The sequence below is a fragment of the Salvelinus alpinus genome, chromosome 3 (assembly GCF_045679555.1).
Source record: "Salvelinus alpinus chromosome 3, SLU_Salpinus.1, whole genome shotgun sequence".
NCBI lineage: Eukaryota > Metazoa > Chordata > Actinopteri > Salmoniformes > Salmonidae > Salvelinus > Salvelinus alpinus.
The window spans coordinates 79,751,174-79,771,243 of record NC_092088.1 but is presented as its reverse complement, the minus strand read 5'-3'; the positions used below and the strand labels follow the sequence as shown (position 1 = coordinate 79,771,243).

At 39.1% G+C, this 20,070-nt stretch overlaps 1 protein-coding gene across 1 annotated transcript in view; it reads right to left on the bottom strand.

Moving 5' to 3' along the window:
- The window catches only part of LOC139571421 (polypeptide N-acetylgalactosaminyltransferase 2-like), a 132,948-nt gene that overhangs the window by 42,303 nt on the left and 70,575 nt on the right, over positions 1 to 20,070 (bottom strand). The window contains exon 3 of the mRNA XM_071394272.1: positions 14,060 to 14,213. Coding sequence (XP_071250373.1) covers positions 14,060 to 14,213 — 154 coding nt within the window. The remainder of the gene's footprint in view (positions 1 to 14,059; positions 14,214 to 20,070) is intronic.

Here is a 20,070-nt window from a genome sequence, read left to right as displayed (position 1 = left end):
TGAAACTCACTTCGATAATACCTTTGATGATACAGTGGTAGCAATTAAATCGGAATGGCCGATTAATTAGGGCCGATTTCAAGTTCTCATAACAATCGGAAATCGGTATTTTTGGACACCGATTTGGCCGATATATATATATATATTTTTTACACCTTTATTTAACTAAGCAAGTAATTTAAGAACATATTCTTATTTTCAATGACGGCCTAGGAACGGTGGGTTAACTGCCTTGTTCAGGGGCAGAACGACAGATTTTTACCTTGTCAGCTCGGGGATTCGTTTTTGCAATCTTCCAGTTACTAGTCCAACGCTCTAACCACCTGCCTTACATTGCACTCCATGAGGCTGACTACCTGGTATGCGAGGGCAGCAAGAAGCCAAGTTAAGATGCTAGCTAGCATTAAACTTTAAAAAAAACAATCAATCTTCACACAATCACTAGTTAACTACACATGGTTGATGATATTACTAGTTTATCTAGCGTGTCCTGCGTTGCATATAATCGATGCGGTGCCTGTTAATTTCTCATCGAATCACAGCCTACTTCGCCAAACGGGTGATGATTTAGCACTGTCGTTGCACCAAACCTACCCATAGATATCAATGTCTTTCTTTAAAATCAATACACAAGTATATATTTTTAAACCTGCATATTTAGTTAATATTGCCTGCTAACATGAATTTCTTATAACTAGGGAAATTGTGTCACTTCTCTTGCGTTCCGTGCAAGCAGTCAGGGTATATGCAGCAGTTTGGGCCGCCTGGCTCATTGCGAACTGTGTGAAGTCCATTTATTCCTAACAAAGACCGTAATTAATTTGCCAGAATTGTACATAATTATGACATAACATTGAAGGTTGTACAATGTAACAGCAATATTTAGACTTAGGGATGCCCCCCGTGAGATAAAATACGGAACGGTTCCGTATTTCACTGAAAGAATAAACGTTTTGTTTTCGAAATTATAGTTTCCGGATTCGACCATATTAATGACCAAAGGCTCGTATTTCTGTGTGTTATTATGTTATAATTAAGTCTATGATTTGATATTTGATAGAGCAGTCTGACTGAGCGATGGTAGGCAGCAGCAGGCTCGTACGCATTCATTCAAACAGCACTTTCGTGTATTTTACCAGCAGCTCTTCGCAATGCTTCAAGCATTGAGCTGTTTATGACTTCAAGCCTGTCAACTCCCGAGATTAGGCTGATGTAACCGATGTGTAATGGCTAGCTACTTAGCGGGGTGCGCGCTAATAGCGTTTCAATCGGTGACGTCACTCGCTCTGAGACTTGGAGTAGTTGTTCCCCTTGCTCTGCAAGGGCCGCGGCTTTTGTGGAGCGATGGGTGACGATGCTTCGAGGGTGGCTGTTGTCGATCTATTCCTGGTTCGAGCCCAGGTAGGGGCGAGGAGAGGGATGGAAGCTATACTGTTACACTGGCAATACTAAAGTGCCTATAAGAACATCCAATAGTCAAAGGTATATGAAATACAAATCGTATAGCGAGAAATAGTCCTATAATTCCTATAATAACTACAACCTAAAACTTCTTACCTGGGAATATTGAAGACTCATTAAAAGGAACCACCAGCTTTCATATGTTCTCATGTTCTGAGCAAGGAACTTAAACGTTAGCTTTTTTACATGGCACATATTGCACTTTTTTTTTATATAATTAATTTTTTTATTATTATTTTTTTATTTTTTTATTTTTTTTTATTTTATTTTTTTTATTATTATTTTTTTTAGGGGTGGATCAGCTTAATATTGCGGAAAGAATGTTGCTTCCAATGTAATTGTCTGCATCATTTCCAATCCCCCATATTTTTTTGGGTAAATATATATATCCATACACGCATGCATACATATACACATATATACATACACATACCTATATAGACATACATACTTTTTTAAAGAATATACCTTTATTATTATTCCCCGCAACCCTACCACCGCTCCCCCAATTGGAGTAAACTAATAAACACTTCTGCTTTTACCTTCAATTTATACATCTTATACCTATTTTACAGACAGTCTACTTTATAATAGTTCTCTCTTGTTTGTTCTTAGTCCTTCCTCTATTTCTGTTGTCCATCCAATTTTATTTCCACTTGTAACTGTGCTATTTCACAAAAGCTCCGCACCTATACACATTTCACAGATCCCGTATGCCCTACATTGTTTATCTTGTTATTAGTCCCACCCTTCAGTTCCACTCAACCCTTCCCATCTATCTTCCAACATCATCCATTTCGGATTTTTATTTGCCATATATTTTTCAACTGTGCTGTGATGCTTCACAAAAGATTTGAACCTTCCTATTCTCATAGCTTCTACAGATTGTAAATTAAAAATAAACATTTTTGCTAAAATAATTATTATATTATTGATTGATTGACTATGGCTTTTCAAATCCCCCAGTATTGCTATCTGTAGCGTTAGTTCTAGGCAAATGTTGCAATTCTTCAGCCATTCCTGGACCTGTGACCAAAAACGAGCTACATATGGACAATACCAAAATAAATGATCTAATGACTCTGCCTCCTCACAACAGAATCTGCAGAGCTGGGAAGATTGTATACCCCATATATATAACATTCTATTAGTTGCAAGAATTTTGTACAGTAATTTAAATTGAAAAATTCGAAGTTTTGAATCCGGCGTTGTTTTGCGTATCAATTCATAAACCATGTGCCATGGAATGGGTACATCGAAAATCTCTTCCCAACTATTTTGCAATTTATATGGCACAGCTGTCAGTTTTTTGGTCCTTAAATGAAATTGGTATATGTTTTTATTTATCACACTTTTCTTTAACCATTTATGTTCTTTAATACAGGGCCGACATACAAGTTCCTTACTTTTTTCCCCTTCTACTTGCCTCTTCCATTTTTGTGGTAATGCTGCAATTAATTGGTTGTAATTTTGGGTAGAGCAGACATTTCCATATCTCTGTGTTAGCTGCATGTGTGACATAACTCCACCAGTCCTATTTATGATATCATTCACAAAAATTATACCTTTTTTAAACATTTCTTCGATAAATACATTTTTTTTTATCAATTACTATATTTGAATTTAACCACAATATTTGTTGTACTATTTGTTCCGTCCTTTCAGGTGGATTAAACTGAAATTGCAACCAAATTTCTAAGGCTTGTTTAAAAAATAAGGATATTTTGGAGATTATTTCCTTTTCAAACAACCGAAAGTGAGCAGGTGTAATCTGAATAAAGGGAAAAAGGCCCTTCTTGAACATAGGATGAGACATTCGTACCAATTTACTAGAGAACCAGTTTGGATTTAAGTATAACTTTTGTATGACTGATGCCTTTAGTGAGAGGTCTAATGCTTTAATATTTAATAATTTCTGCCCTCCGAATTCATATTCGTTATATAAATAGGCCCTTTTAATTTTATCTGGCTTGCCGTTCCAAATAAAATGGAATATTTTTTGTTCGTATAATTTAAAAAGCAGGTCACTAGGTGTAGGCAAAACCATAAGCAAATAGGTAAACTGTGATATGACTAAAGAGTTAATCAGGGTGATTTTTCCACAAATAGACAGGTATTTTCCTTTCCATGGTAGCAAGATCTTATCTATTTTTGCTAACTTTCTATAAAAATTTATTGGAGTGAGATCATTTCTTTCTTTTGGGATTTTTATACCGAGTATGTCCACATCTCCGTCAGACCATTTAATTGGTAAACTACATGGCAATATAAAATGTGTATTTTTTAGTGATCCAATACGTAATATGGTACATTTATCATAATTTGGTTTTAATCCAGAGAGGATAGCAAAGGTATCTAGATCCTCTATGAGGCCGTGGAGAGACTCTAGTTGTGGTTTTAAAGGAAAACATGAATCATCAGCGTACAATGACGCCTTAGTTTTTAAGCCACGGATTTCTAATCCATTAATATTAATGTTTGATCTAATTTTAACAGCTAACATTTCGATGACAATAATAAATAGATATGCCGATAGTGGACAACCTTGTTTTACTCCTCTAGATAGTTTAAAATTTTCTGAGATGTAGCCATTATTTACTATTTTACACCTAGGGTTACTATACATAATTTTAACCCATTTTATAAGAGATTCCCCAAAATTGAAATATTCTAGGCATTTATATATAAACTCCAGTCGTACTTTATCAAAAGCCTTTTCAAAATCAGCTATGAAAACCAGACCTGGTGTCCCCGATATTTCATAGTGTTCTATTGTTTCCAGTACTTGCCTTATATTATCTCCAATGTATCGTCCATGTAAAAAACCTGTCTGATTAGGATGAATAATATCTGACAAAACTTTTTTTATTCTATGCGCCAAGCATTTTGCTAGGATTTTTGCATCACAACACTGAAGTGTAAGAGGTCTCCAATTTTTTAATTGGACTGGATCTTTATATATACCACTTGGGTCCTGTTTCAGTAATAACGATATCAGACCTTCTTGTTGCGTGTCTGATAATCTACCATTTATATAGGAGTGGTTAAAACAAGCTAATAATGGTCCTTTGAGTATATCAAAAAAAGTTTTGTATACTTCCACTGGTATGCCATCCAGCCCTGGAGTTTTCCCATCCTTAAAGGCCCCAATTGCATCAAGCAGTTCCTCCTCTGTAATTTGGCCTTCACATGAGTCTTTCTGTACAGATGTTAATTTTACATTATTAATAGGAAAAAAAATCCATACAATTAGTTTCAGTTAGTGGAGATGGAGGAGCCTGAAACGAAAACATATTCTTAAAGTACTTTACTTCCTCTTTCAAAATATCATTTGGTGAATCATGCGTGACTCCATCATTTGTAACAAGTTTTAATAAAAAAATTTTGGTAGCATTTCTATATTGAAGATTGAAAAAGAATTTGGTGCATTTTTCCCCATATTCCATCCAGTTCGCTTTATTTTTATAATATATTACACTGGATCTTTCTTGAATAAGTTCCTCCATTTCTTTTTGTTTTTCCTCTAACTTATTCTGTGCCTCTATGGTACCGTTTTTATTGCTATCTAACTGTACTGTTAGTCCTTCAATTTCCTTTGTTAATATGGACTCTTTTGATCTAAATTCCCTTTGTTTTATAGATGAGTACTGAATTGCATGGCCTCTAAAGGCACACTTAAGTGTCCCATACAATAAGGGGATCTGCTGTACCTATGTTATGTCTGAAAAAGTCAGTTATAAAATCTTCTGTCCTAGTTCTAAACAATTTATCATCTAGTAGACTTTGATTAAATTTCCAATATCCTCGCCCACGTGGAAATTCTGTAAGAGAAATATATATGCCAATTATGTGATGATCCGACCGCATTCTGTCCCCTATCAACACTTTTTTAACTTTTGGTGCCAGAGAGAATGGTATAAGAAAGTAGTCAAGACGACTAGCTTGATTCAGCCTCCGCCATGTATATCTCACTAAATCAGAGTATTTAAGTCTCCATATATCCACTAATTCCAATATATCCATGACATTCATGATTTCCTTAAGTGCCTGAGGGTGATAGTTTGTAGTGTGATTTCCTTTCCGGTCTATAGAGGTATTTAAGACCGTATTAAAATCTCCCACTATAATAATAGAGTCTAGTGTTGCTTGTAGAGTTGATAAATTCTTAGATATATTTTCAAAGAAGCTTGGATCATCATTATTCGGACCGTATAGGTTAACAAGCCATATTTGTTTATTGTCCAATAACATATTTAAAATAATCCATCTACCTTGAGGATCTGTTTGGACAATTTGCACATTTGGATCAAAATTATTGTTAATTAAAACCATCACCCCTTTTGAATTTCTTTGCCCATGGGAGAAATATATTTTGCCCCCCCAGTTCTTTTTCCACAAAACTTCATCTAAAACTGTTGAATGGGTTTCCTGTAAACAATAGATATTATAATCCTTCTCTTTTAGCCAGGTAAATACTGATCGTCTTTTCTTATTATCTGCTAAGCCATTACAATTGTAACTGGCTATACTTATTTCACCACTTACCATAATGAGACACACCTTTCATTCTTTTAATCAGAATATATTTTTGTAAACGTACTATTAAAAAGTAACATAATGATTGAGTGTCTATATAGTTGTACCATGATATTTGCATTTCTACTAAGTAAACCTCCAATTGGTCCCTACTATTCCACCCGCTAAAAGGCCTCATCTCGAGATGGCTTGTCATCCCAATGCCCGGCAGACCACCCTCGACCCCCTGTATCCCATAGCCCTGAACCGACTGGGATCCATTCTTTGAAAAGAGCATACAGTGCCATTTACCGAATTGAAGTAGATCAATTGCCATATGCATTTCCATTGCCCTCACCTCGATTTGTATTATATATATCTGTGGATCATCCTCTATTGTCCCTAACATCTTTTACTTCTTCCTTCGCAACAGTTGTGGGATACACACATACACCCACACACACTCAGCCCTTACCCCCACACAACCATAAGCTCACTTTCTCAACAATTGCACCATCCCAGAGCCCAACTCAAGATGGGTCATGATTTACAAATGCACTTGCAGTTGCAGCTGCATGAGAAGGCCTGCAAGACCGCACAAAAAATGAGCAAAAATTGAGAGATTTATTTACCATTGTCACATCCTAGATAATGGAGGTCAAATGTACACCTTATTCCTGAAACACCCACAATACGGCCACCCGTCATGACCATGTCCCCACGCATCTCCATGCAGTCCGACTTTGATTTTGTGCCGGCAGGGCCACAATAATATACCCCCTCTCTGAATGTCCGAGTGTGACCCCCTCCCCATGGGTTACTGCAGCTAGTGTTGCCAGCACTGCCACTGCCTGGGTGGGGGCACCCCACCGGAATCCCCACCGGCTAGGTACAAGGTCGTCAAGGTTCTCATTAGCAGCTTTGAGAATTTCCTTGTATATTATGCTCTCCCTTTAGGGGGCTTTGGCTTTGCAGGACCAACCCTGCCAAGCAGGCTCAGAATCTTGAGGGGGCAGTGCTGCTCTTGGTCTCTGACCTCATTTTAGCTGCATACAGACCGCTTACAGCGAGCACATAAAACAGTTAGGGACTTCTCCTTAGTATCTGGGTCATTCAGGTGGGTGTCTAGGGTATAGTGCCATGGACCATACCATTAAAATAGGATAATAAATAATTAGATATAATTTATAAAAAAAATAAAAAAAATGTAGTTCTCCATGATAGGACAATAAATAAATAAGACGTATAATTCATTATAAAAGTATATCCATCATCTGAACAACATTGGAAGCCCTCTCATACCCGGCTCACAGCAATACATTGGCTCTGGGATATGCAACCATTTCATTACTCACTCACTCAACTTTCCAAACATAACAAATAAAATAAAAAATAAACACAAACCATACCATCCACACATACTGTGCCTTCTGTTTACTTAGTTTTTATCTTCACTATGTTGAATTAGTGCTTGTGTGTTCAATTAGTTATATGTGAAGATCTATAGAAAAGCTATATTTTTTATTGTATTGTTACAATCAGTAACCGGGCTTGAATTGTGTTTATTTCCCTCGTCTATGAGAACTTTGTAATTTTTAAAATAACCATGGAGTAGTCTTTGTGTCTCTGAACAACTGGTTATCAATATATAGTTTATCAACGACGAGAGCTACTCGTTTCGCTTTTAATCTATTTTCTTTGAAAATTGGATACAGAACTTTGCGCCGTTCTGCAATTTCCTTCGGAAACTGATCATTCATGCCAATTTTGGTCCCAGCAAGTCTTTTACCCAGGCTTTTAACCATTATTTTATCTTTAAATGAAGCAAATTTGGCAACGATTGGGCGTTCGTACCTCTGCCCTCTCTGTCCGAAGCGGTGAACGCGTTCAAGTTGGATTTTGTCGATAACTTCGCGTGGAATCTGAAGCGCTGTAAGGAGGAACTCTCTAACTATAGATTCAGGAACTTCTCCTTCTTTTTCTTGGATACCTGTAAGTACCAAATTCTCTCTCATGGATCTAGTTTGTATGTCCAGTAAGGCTTCCTTCAGAACGGTGTTCTCCTTTTTAATTCCATTCATTTCGGTTTCAATCTTATTGACTGTCCCTTTTAGCTTGTGTGTTTCCTTCTCCAATGTCGCAGCTTTTTCATCACTCATCTCTAGGCTTGCCTTCAACTCTTTTATATCCTTACTAACTAATTCAAGTATACCCAATTTGTCATTTATTGATTTTAACAGATCGGTTTCGACCTTTACCATTCCCGGTGGTGAGAATATTAAATCATCAGTGTCTGTAGAAGAGTCACGTTTTCGTTTTGTAATCGGTTCCCCTGTCTTACTCTCCGTCATGTTTGGTTGTTGCCTGTTTTCGTAATATTTGTCGATAAATGTCTCTAGTTTTAGGATTTGTTTTGTGTTATTGTCCAGATTGAAAGTTATCACTCACCAGATTATGTAGTGCTAATATTTTAGTCTAATTTAGCAGATATTTAGAATATTATGTTTTATCTTGAGGTGCTTTACATAAATCCCTTCAGTCCGCCATTACCCTTACGTTACCTTTACGTCAAGACTGTCCTTGAAACAGTCTTGATATGTTCGTCAAAAGAGAGATCAGGGTCCATATTGCACTTTTACTTTCTTCTCCAACACTTTGTTTTTGCATTATTTAAACCAAATTTAACGTTTCATTATTTATTTTAGGATAAATTTATTTTATTGATGTATTATATTAAGTTAAAATAAGTGTTCATTCAGTATTGTTGTAATTGTCATTATTACAAATAAATAAATAAAAATCGTTTGATTAATCGGTATCGGCTTTTTTTGGCCCTCCAATAATCGATATCGGTATCGGCGTTGAAAAATCATAATCGGTCGACCTCTAGTAGCAATACATGGTTATAACATCTACCGAAAAGACAGAAATGCCAACTGAGGCGGTGTTGAGGTCTATATTCAGAACCACATTCCTGTAAATCTTAGAGACGATTCTAATGTTAAATACTGTTGAAGTAATATGGCTACAGGTTCATCAGCCTAAAGTTGAAGATATCCCTCTAGTGGTGTGGGGGCTGTGCTTTGGCAAAGTGAGTGGGGTTATATCCTTTCTGTTTGGCCCTGTCTGGGGGTATCGTCGGATGGGGCCACAGTGTCTCCCGACCCCTCCTGTCTCAGCCTCCAGTATTTATGCTGCAGTAGTTTGTGTCGGGGGGCTAGGGTCAGTCTGTTATATCTGGAGTATTTCTCGTCTTATCCGGTGTCCTGTGTGAATTTAAGATTGATCTCTCGAATTCTCTTTCTCTCTCTCTCTCTCGGAGGACCTGAGCTCTAGGACCATGCCTCAGGACTACCTGGCCTGATGACTCCTTGCTGTCCCCAGTCCACCTGGCCGTGCTGCTGCTCCAGTTTCAACTGTTCTGCCTGTGGCTATGGAACCCTGACATGTTCACCGGACGTGGTAACTGTTCCAGACCTGTTGTTTTCAACTCTCTAGAGACAGCAGGAGCGGTAGAGATACTCTGAATGATCGGCTATGAAAAGCCAACTGACAAATTAATCCTGAGGTGCTGCACCCTCGACAACTACTGTGATTATTATTATTTGACCATGCTGGTCATTTATGAACATTTGAACATCTTGGCCATGTTCTGTTATAATCTCCACCCGGCACAGCCAGAAGAGGACTGGCCACCCCTCATAGCCTGGTTCCTCTCTAGGTTTCTTCCTAGGTTCTGGCCTTTCTAGGGAGTTTTTCCTAGCCACCGTGCTTCTACACATGCATTGCTTGCTGTTTGGGGTTTTAGGCTGGGTTTCTGTACAGCACTTTGAGATATCAGCTGACGTAAGAAGGACTTTATAAATACATTTGATTTGATGATAGCCATATCTAGGAAAACCAAAGTTCCAAAGGCTGGGCGTAATAATAAAAGGTCATACAAAAAGTTTTGTAGTGATTCATATGTTGATGATGTAAAGAATATTTGCTGGTCTGTGGTGTGTAATGAGGAGCAACCAGACGCTGCACTTGACGCATTTATGAAACTACTTATTCCAGTTACTAATAAACACGCACCAATTAAGAAAATGATTATAAAAAACTGTTAAATCCAATTGGATTGATGAGGAATTTAAAAATGGTATGGTTGAGAGGGATGAGGCAAAAGGTATGGCAATAAGGTCTGGCAGCCCAACTGATTGGAAAACGTACTGCAAATAAGAAAGAAATCATGTGACTAAACGAAATAAAAAAGAAACTACACTATGATACAAAGATACATTATATAAAGAATGATAGTAAAAAGCTCTGGGGCACCTTAAATTACATTTTCAGGAAAAAAGCCAACTCGGCTCCTTCATTCATTGAATCAGATGGCTCATTCATCACAAACCCACTGATATTGCAAACTACTTTAACTTCTCTTGGGTAGGGGGCAGTATTTTGACGTCCAAATGAAAGGCGTGCCCAAAGTAAACTGCCTGTTACTCGGGCCCAGAAGCTAGGATATGCATACACTTGGTAGGTTTGGATGGAAAACACTCTAAAGTTTCTAAAACTGTTAAAAATAATGTCTGTGAGTATAACAGAACTGATATGGCAGGCAAAACCCTGAGGACAAACCATCCCCAAAACAAACAAAAAAATTCAGCCTACCTCTATTTTCAATGGCTATCACTTTAATTATAAGGCCAAGTCCTCCCAGATTGCAGTTCCTATGGCTTCCACTAGATGTCAACAGTCTTTAGAAAGAGTTTCAGGCTGGTTTATGGAAAAATTTGCCAGAAATCTTAGTTTTTCTAGGTGGCTCCCATTTTGGCTGTATGGTTTCCAAGCGCGTGGAAGAGAGCGCGTTCTTTGGTATCTTTCTCCGGTAAAGACAATAACGATTCTCCGTCTTAAATTTGATCGTTTATTTACGTATTAGGGTACCTAAGGTTTGATTATAAACGTTGACTTGTTTGGAAAAGTTTATTAGTAACGTTTGTGATTAATTTTGTATGCATTTTGATGGAGGGAAACTGGGTGGATTATTGACTGAAGCGCGCCAGCTAAACTGAGTTTTTATGGATATAAAGAAGGACATTATTGAACAAAAGGACCATTTGTGATGTAACTGGGACCTTTTGGAGTGCCAACAGAAGATCATCAAAGGTAAGGCATTTATTATATCGCTATTTCTGACTTTCGTGTCATATCTGCCTGGTTGAAATATGTTTTTTATGTGTTTGTATGTGGGGCGCTGTCCTCAGATAATCGCATGGTTTGCTTTCACCGTAAAGCCTTTTTGAAATCTGACACTGCGGCTGGATTAACAAGAAGATAAGCTTTATTTTGATGAATTACACTTGTGATTTTATGAAAGTTAAATATTTGTAATACTGTAGTTTGAATTTCGCGCTCTGCAATTTCACCGGATATTGGCCAGGTGGGACGCTACCGTCCCACCTGCCCATAAGAAGTTAATGACTTTCATTGGCAAGATAAGCAAACTTAGGCATGACATGCCAGCAACAAACACTGACACTACACATCCAAGTATATTGTACCAAATTATGAAAGACAAGAATTGTACTTTTGAATTCCGTAAAGTCAGTGTGGAAGAAGTAAAAAATTATTGTCGTCTATCAACAATGACAAGCCACCGGGGGCTGACAATCCGGATGGCAAATTACTGAGGATAATAGCAGACGATATTGCCACATCTTCAATTTAAGCCTACTAGAGAGCGTGTGCAGAGAGCATGGATTGAAGCTAAAGTCATTCTGCTTCCCAAGAATAGTAAAGCCCCCTTTACTGGCTCAAATAGCCAACCAACCAGCCTGTTACCAACCCTTAGTAAACTTCTGGAAAAATTGTGTTTGACCAGATAAAATGCTATTTCACCGTAAACAGACAACAGAATTTCAGCATGCTTATAGGGAAGGACACTCAACAAGCACAGCACTTACACAAATGACTGATGATTGGCTGAGATAAATTATCGATCATAGTCTGCTGCTGGAAAAACATATGTGTTATGGCTTTACACCCCCTGCTACAATGTGCATATAGAGTTACTTGTCTAATAGAACACAGAGGGTGTTCTTTAATGGACGCCTCTCAAATATAATTCAGTTAGAATCAGGAATTCCCCAGGGTAGCTGTTTAGGCCCCTTTTTTAAATTTTTACTAACGACATGCCACTGACTGAGTAAAGTCAGAGTGTCTATGTATGCGGATGACTCAACACTATACACGTCAGCTACTACAGCGACTGTAATGACTGCAACACTCAACAAAGAGCTGCAATTACTTTCAGAGTGGGTGGGAAGGAATAAGTTAGCCCTAAATATTTCTTAAACTAAAAGCATTGTATTTGTAACCAAACAATCACTAAACCTCAACTAAATCTCGTAATAATGTGGAAATTGAGCAAGTTGAGACAACTAAACTGCTTGGAGTAACCCTAGATTGTAAACTGTCATGGTCTTAACATATTGATGCAGTATTAGCTAGGATGGGGAGAAGTCTGTCTATAATAAAGCGATGCTCTGCCTTCTTAACAACACTATCAACAAGGCAGGTCCTACAGGACCTAGTTTTGTCACACCTTGACTACTGTTCAGTTGTGTGGTCAGATGCCACAAAAAAAGGAAAATTGCAATTGGCTCAGAACAGGACGGCTGGCCCTTGGATGTACACAGAGAGCTAATATTAATAATATGCATGTCAATCTCTCCTGGCTGAAAGTGGAGGAGAGATTGACTTCATCACTACTTTAATTTATGAGATGTATTGACATGTTGAATGCATCGGGCTGTCTGTCTAAACTACTGGCACACAGCTCAGACACTCATGCATACCCCACAAGACATGCCACAAGAGGTCTCTTCACAGTCCCCAAGTCCAGAACAGACTATGGGAGGCACACAGTACTACATAGAACCATGACTACATGGAACTCTATTCCACATCAAGTAACTGACGCAAGCACTAAAATATGATTTAAAAAATGTATTAAAAAAATAAATACCTTATGGAAAAGCGGGGACTGTGAAGCAACAAACATTGGCACAGACATGCATACACACACGATAACATACGCACTATACATACACATGGATTTTGTACTGTAGATATGTGGTAGTGGTGGAGTAGGCCTGAGGTCACAGTGTGTTGTGAAATCTGTGATATGTATTGTAATGTTTTTAAAATTGTATAAACTGCCTTAATTCTGCTGTACCCCAGGAAGAGTAGCTGCTGCTTTGGCAACAGCTAATGGGGCTCCATTATAAACACAAATACAAAATCTTAAGTGACAATGGTTTTGAGAAACAGCTCAGAGATTTACTGATGCTCCTACGAAGGTTCTAACGATGAACTTAGCCTTCAGATGCTTTTGGGAAACTGAGCCCTGGCACTGGGAAACCGGGCCCTGGCCCATCCTGAGCAAACATCAAAAGCACAGGCATAAATAAAGTTGGACACTGTTGGACCTCAAAGAACTACAGCAACTGCAGCATGAACTGCTAACAGACACCATGGATTCATCATCAACTGCTAACAGGCACCATGGATTCATCATCAACTGCTTCAACAACGAAGAAAATTGAAGGGTAATTCGCTATCTATCTACCATCATGACCCCCCACAATAAGCCATCTATTCGCCTGTATTTTTTCCAGAGGACCTGCATTTACTTTGATCTTTGGGCAGTGAGTCGGTGAGCCAATTGGTAGCTTCAGAGGATTGTGCCAAAGGTCTCTGCTAGACTGTCCAGTGTTATTGTGAGGCTTAGTTAGGTTATATTGAGGCGCCAGCAGAAGAAGAAACCCTGTCGTTAGGCTAAGGAGGAGGAAAAATACAAATGTATACTTCTGTCTCTGATTAATGTTGCCCTCCTGATAATCAGATGACAGCATGAGGTCCCAGTTTTCCCTCATAAGACATTACTAATAGGTAAGTGCACTGATGTTCGGGGCCAATCACTCGAATACTCATTGCAGTAAAATCACCATGAATTGAGCTAAAGTTCTTTCATTCTGTACTCAGGTGTTCCCCACTCAATTCCACCCATGACTGAGGTGGAATGGAGACTTACTGGTCGTGTCTGGTGTCAGGGACTCCGCGGTCCATCCTCAGCTTGTCACTCTCCACCTGGTTGAACTTGTTGCGGGCGTAGGGATCCTGCCCTGGCCGCACCACCGTAGCACCAACATATAGGTCCTGGTCAAAGTCTTGCCATCTCACCTTGCCTGCAGACCAGAGCAGAGACACAGGAGAGGAAATGAAGACAGTACAATGGACTGCAGCACAGTAAATAAACATGTTCTAACCTCCCTCCCTCTTACTGGGCAGAAAACAGCTGCTAGCACCTTCTGGTTGCAGTTTCATCACAAGTGAAACTTTGTGTTTATTTTGCACATTCCAGAGCTCACAGATAATTTGAGACTTTCTCAAACTGTAATAAGAGCCTGCAGTCAGCTACATTACAAAGACTTTCCCAAACTGTAATAACAGCCTGCAGTCAGCTACATTACAAAGACTTTCCCAAACTGTAATAACAGCCTGCAGTCAGCTACATTACAAAGACATTCCCAAACTGTAATAACAGCCTGCAGTCAGCTACATTACAAAGACTTTCCCAAACTGTAATAAGAGGCTGCAGTCAGCTACATTACAAATACTTTCCCAAACTGTAATAACAGCCTGCAGTCAGCTACATTACAAAGACTTTCCCAAACTGTAATAACAGCCTGCAGTCAGCTACATTACAAAGACTTTCCCAAACTGTAATAAGAGCCTGCAGTCAGCTACATTACAAAGACTTTCCCAAACTGTAATAAGAGCCTGCAGTCAGCTACATTACAAAGACTTTCCCAAACTGTAATAAGAGCCTGCAGTCAGCTACATTACAAAGACTTTCCCAAACCATAATAACAGCCAGCAGTCAGCTACATTACAAACTCCCTGCGTCTCTTTTGCTTCTTCTCTCGCAGGAGCACACACTCACACAGCCTAGTCAGATTATTATGCATTTAAATAAAACTCGAAATAAAATGGCATGTGTAATTGTAATTCTTGTCACAACAACATATGAAAACAAAATATGTCCCCACATAAACACTGGATATCAGTGTGACTAAACACTAATGCAGCTGTTATGTTAATGAAGCCTCTAAAACATACCAGCATTTGATTAAATTATCTGTCAGACAGGGTGGGGGCACGCAGAGAAAAAAAGACCATGAGTAATTAATCTCATTGAGCTCTGACAGCTTGTCTTCAGCATGACAATTAGGAAGGTCTGAGAATAATCCGTCTCAGATGCTAATTGTTCCACAGAAATGGTCAATTGCATGCAGGGGACATTATAACTGACTAAGCTTGGAGACAAAAAGCAGTTGACCTTGTCATTTCCATGATTAACAGAAGCCACAGATGACTATCTATGAAATTAATAGTGCAGTCTATTAAATGGTTCAGTCTTATGTCATCACAATCTACAGACATGCAGCAGCACATTTTGTGCATACCTTAATGCCTAGTTAAAAGGTTAAATAAATAAAATAAACATATGTAAGACATTAAGTTATTAGGTCACTTGTTATTTTGCTAATAGCAGCACTGAAGGCTGTGTTAATGTGCATGGCCTGCTGGTAATGATGGGACTAGATTTGTAAAGAGGAAATCAAATCCTTCATGACCGCTGCAGTAAATTCCGGAACATTACATTTGAGTCATTTAGCAGATTCTCTTATCCAGAGCGACTAAGTTAGTCCATTCATCTTAAGATAGCAAAGTGAGATGATACGATTGTCATATGTGGTTAAGTACATTTTACCTGAAATTATTTATCAGCAAAGTCAGAGCTAATAGGGGGAAGCTTGTTCCACCGTTTGAACATAAGGTATACAACGATCCCTTATACAGTAGCTTCACTTTAAAGAACTAAGGAACCGGTTCATGACCAGTTCTGCGATCCTGCCCTAAGAAACAAGTTAAGAACAGGTTGTGTCCCTCCTTTATAGCTTCTCCTTGCTGTGAAAGTTACAGTTCAACCACCCATCTCTCCAGCTGCAACATTCCTCCTCTGGCTGTGCTTACTAGACAAAAAGCTTTGAAACCTGTCAGTCGGGATACATGTTTTTTTGTTGTTGATGCTCAGGTGGTAGGAATCCATTAAGATATAATAGGAGTCTGAACAGCATCTCAGAGAGATAAGGCCAGGTAGATCAGGTCAGTGCAAAATGTATGGTGTACCTTACTGAACTCAACCCTAGTAAACTACAGCACATTGCTGTACATTGTACAGGCCATCCATGAAGCCTTCTAACTAAAGAGAAATGTTCCCATGGCACTTCTTGAGCAGAACAGCCACAGCGGAGGAAGACTAAGGTCTGTGGCCTGGTGTGCCGGTCAGCAGATTCCTCATCAAAACACTGCATTTAATAACATTGTTAATGAATAAGAAAACAGGAACAAAGCATCGAATGACTCAAACTGGGTGGTCTTCACATCTTGATCCAAGAGGAAAGTCACTCACAGCACATACAGTACTGTAGTGTAGTGCACAGTGTATGAAAACACACAGCACATAATACACAATGTACACTACAGTACTGGATGAAAAGTACACAGCACAACACTGAACACTCCATTACCGTACTGGATGAAAAGCACACACCACATGCTTCCTGATCCCCAAAACATGTATTTATTTTTTATTAATTGTTGGCCATAAAAGACTAAAACCACCAGGAAATTAGCTCCAAGTGATTTACGTGTTGGAAATCTGTTCCCAAGTATTCCCACGCATAATAGAAAGACATATGTGATCGTATACAAATAATAATTTATAATAATTGATCCGATTTATAAAGCACTTTTCTACCAACTGAGGTACTCCAAGCGCTTTATATAGGAGGGAAAAATTCTGTTTGCAAGATCCATTTGATGTACCTATATAATTATTTGTAGCTTTATAATAGGAGCTTAGTGATGGTAAAGAGCTCTCTGCTTAAAGGAATTAACAAGGCATATTGCCTTGCACATACACATTAGTTTCACCACTTCCCCAGCCTCAGGGTTCCGCTTTTCCACGTTCACTTCCCGCAGCTAGTCTAGGCGTGAAGTCAAGGACATGGTGCAACTGCGGGATAGAGAACTTAAAAATGGACAAAACAACCTGTTATTGTTTCGAAACATCTTTGCTTCAGAGTAACTTGGTCACACGGCATAAGACAAAGAGCCTCAGAGTGACCAGTTCTTCATTCCATCCTGTTCTTCTACTATCTTCCAAGAGCACAGCTGTGTGGAGATATGAAGAGAACAGAGGCTAGCTTGGTTGAGAAAAGAATAACGGAACTGCCGTTATCACTTGTTTGTGCGTTATGACCTCACACACCCGATAGACATAGCCACAAGAAGAAAACAAGGTAGCTTACGATGCCCTGATCTGCCGGGGAGAGGTGGAACCAACCATGACTAAGCAGTTTTGGGGTTTCTATATAAACCCTTTGAGTTCTCAACGATCACCTACGGGTGGTCGTTGACCAGATCCCTTATTGCAATAAATAATCGATATTAAAAGGTTGATTGTTTTAAGAAATTGAAAGTCTCTTCTCCCTTACTTGATTAGAATTTCCACGACACACCATCAATGAGCTGCTCCCAACACAATGAAGCACAGTAACCTTTTTTGGGCCAGAACGCTCACCACATATGCCAATTATGAATGAAGGGGATGATTAGGTGGCCATGATGGAATGTGGCCAGGTTGGGAATTTAGCCATGACACCGGGGTGAACACCCCTACTCTTACAATAAGTGCATAGACTTTTGAATGACCACAGAGAGTCAGAAAGACGGCACCCTACGCAGGATAATCTACCCAAATGTAATCAAGGTTTGAAATGACTATGTTTTAGTCAAATATTATATCTGTTTAGGCTTCATGTATTTTTTCCCACTACCCGTTTGAGACTGACGGATGATAATGATCCACTCTAAATCTAAACAAATTTCACAAATATATTATTTAGTATATGTAAAGATGAGATTAAATCAAGAATTGTGTAATGGTTGACAGTATTAGCCTATCACTTGTGAATTATATTTTATCACTTGTGAATGATGCCCAGCATAAGCAACAATGCCTCTTTTTTTGCTACTTTTTCAAATCATAGTCACACCCCTCATGTAGCCTAGCCTATATGTGTTGATAAGGTTTGTATCACAACTAAAGTGGTTAAATAACTTAATAAAATTAAGCACATTACAAATGGTTTAAAGCCTAACTGCGCTTATGTGAAGAAATAGCAGTTCTAACATTTAAAGCTAAACTTTGATGCCTTGCGTAAGCCACATTGGGTGAAAAAAATGTTTTTATGCTAGTGGTTGTATTAATTTGGGATCAGTCACATCCCACAATTGTCCCAAACTTTGGAATATTTATTTCTCGCACAGAATAGGTCAACTTTTATACTATGGGGGATAGTAGATTGACATAGGCTAGTGCTTTCGCTATTCGCTAAGCCTTCTCATCTTGTTGGCTGACGAAAAGTAAATGTGTACAGTTCTTCCAATACGCACCTCTGAATTGGATAAGGACGCGGGCAGTTGCGTCCCTGATGTGCGTCTTCACTTTAGCCTGTAAGAAAGACCAGATCACGTGATGGAGAGCCATGTGAGTGAGAGGTGCTTCGGAGAGCGCAGCACTTAGGGAGAAGGGCACAACGTAGCGCTCCGGGCCAAGGGCACAACGGGCACAAAAACCATGGATTTTTTTAGCGTGCATTACGGCCACACAAAGAGGAAGCTGCCGTGAAATTCGAGACATTATCAAGTGCTTGTCAAATTGTGAATGAGAGACTAATGAACTGTGTACAGCCTGCACAAAAAACAAAGCAGACCTCATGCCTTTCAAGCGACTTTTTTCAAATCCTCATTAGAGTCGCATCATGCAGCCTGACAATGTATTAAAAATCCAAACATATAGCCCAACGTTTGTGAAACTACTAAAGTTACAATAATAACTAGGGATGCACCGATATCACATTTTTGGCCGATACCGATAACCGATATTTTCCTTTCCCCCCCAAAAAACGATACCTATATTTAACATTTTTGCGGCCTTTTTAAGCATTCTAGTACAGTTAAATAGTTCACTCAAACACAGGTCTAAGGCCCTGCATCTCAGTGCAAGAGGCGTCACTACAGTTCCTGGCTGGAATCCAGGCTGTATCACATCCGGCCGTGATTGGGAGTCCCATAAGGCGGCGCACAATTGGCCCAGTGTCATCCGGGTTTGGCCGGTGTAGGCCGTCATTGTAAATAATAATTTGTTCTTAACTGACTTGCCTAGTTAAATAAAAAGGTTACACACACACACAAAAAAAAGTTATTTTGTTGGCATTTACGTATGTCCCCATTACCAGTAAAACATAATCAAAACCTATTTATTTCACTTGCATGCTGTGATGTCGTTATTCATTTGTTCATTCGTTTCATTCTCATCCAGGATTTCATCATACATGTCAAGCAGTGAAGTTTCAGCACTGTCTGTCTGTCCGTGACCTCTCTTCCTCGGTGCGCACTGTCACTGTGTCCGTTTCCAGCTTGTCCAGCTGTGTATGTAACATTTCACGTAAACCCTGTTTGTCTGCATCGAAGTAGTGGTCCTTGTACCTAACATCAAGCATGGTGGCGACACAGTAAAGAGGCTCAGAGAGAATGCCACCAAATCGCTTGTTCACAGCCTCAAGTACTTTTGCAAGTTTTAACCCCACTGTCTGTGTCAGCAGTTTTGTTGAGCAGGCGTTTCAATGCAAAAGCCAACATCATCCCCGACAGAGAGCGGTTGATTGTCAAGGGTGTCATGACGTTGCCGTGTTGGCGAGGTTTACGGCCCCCATAAATCCCTTTCCCCCTTTTCTCTCTCTACTCTACAGATTGGACTCTTGGAAAGCCCTTTGTTAACATAGAGAGTCCGGTAACATCAAACGTTTGAGAACGGAACCATATTTCGGTAATCCAACCAGTTGAAAAAATACGTTGGTACTTAAAGAATATGATCAGTTGCATCTGAGACATTATTACTGATGATAGGAC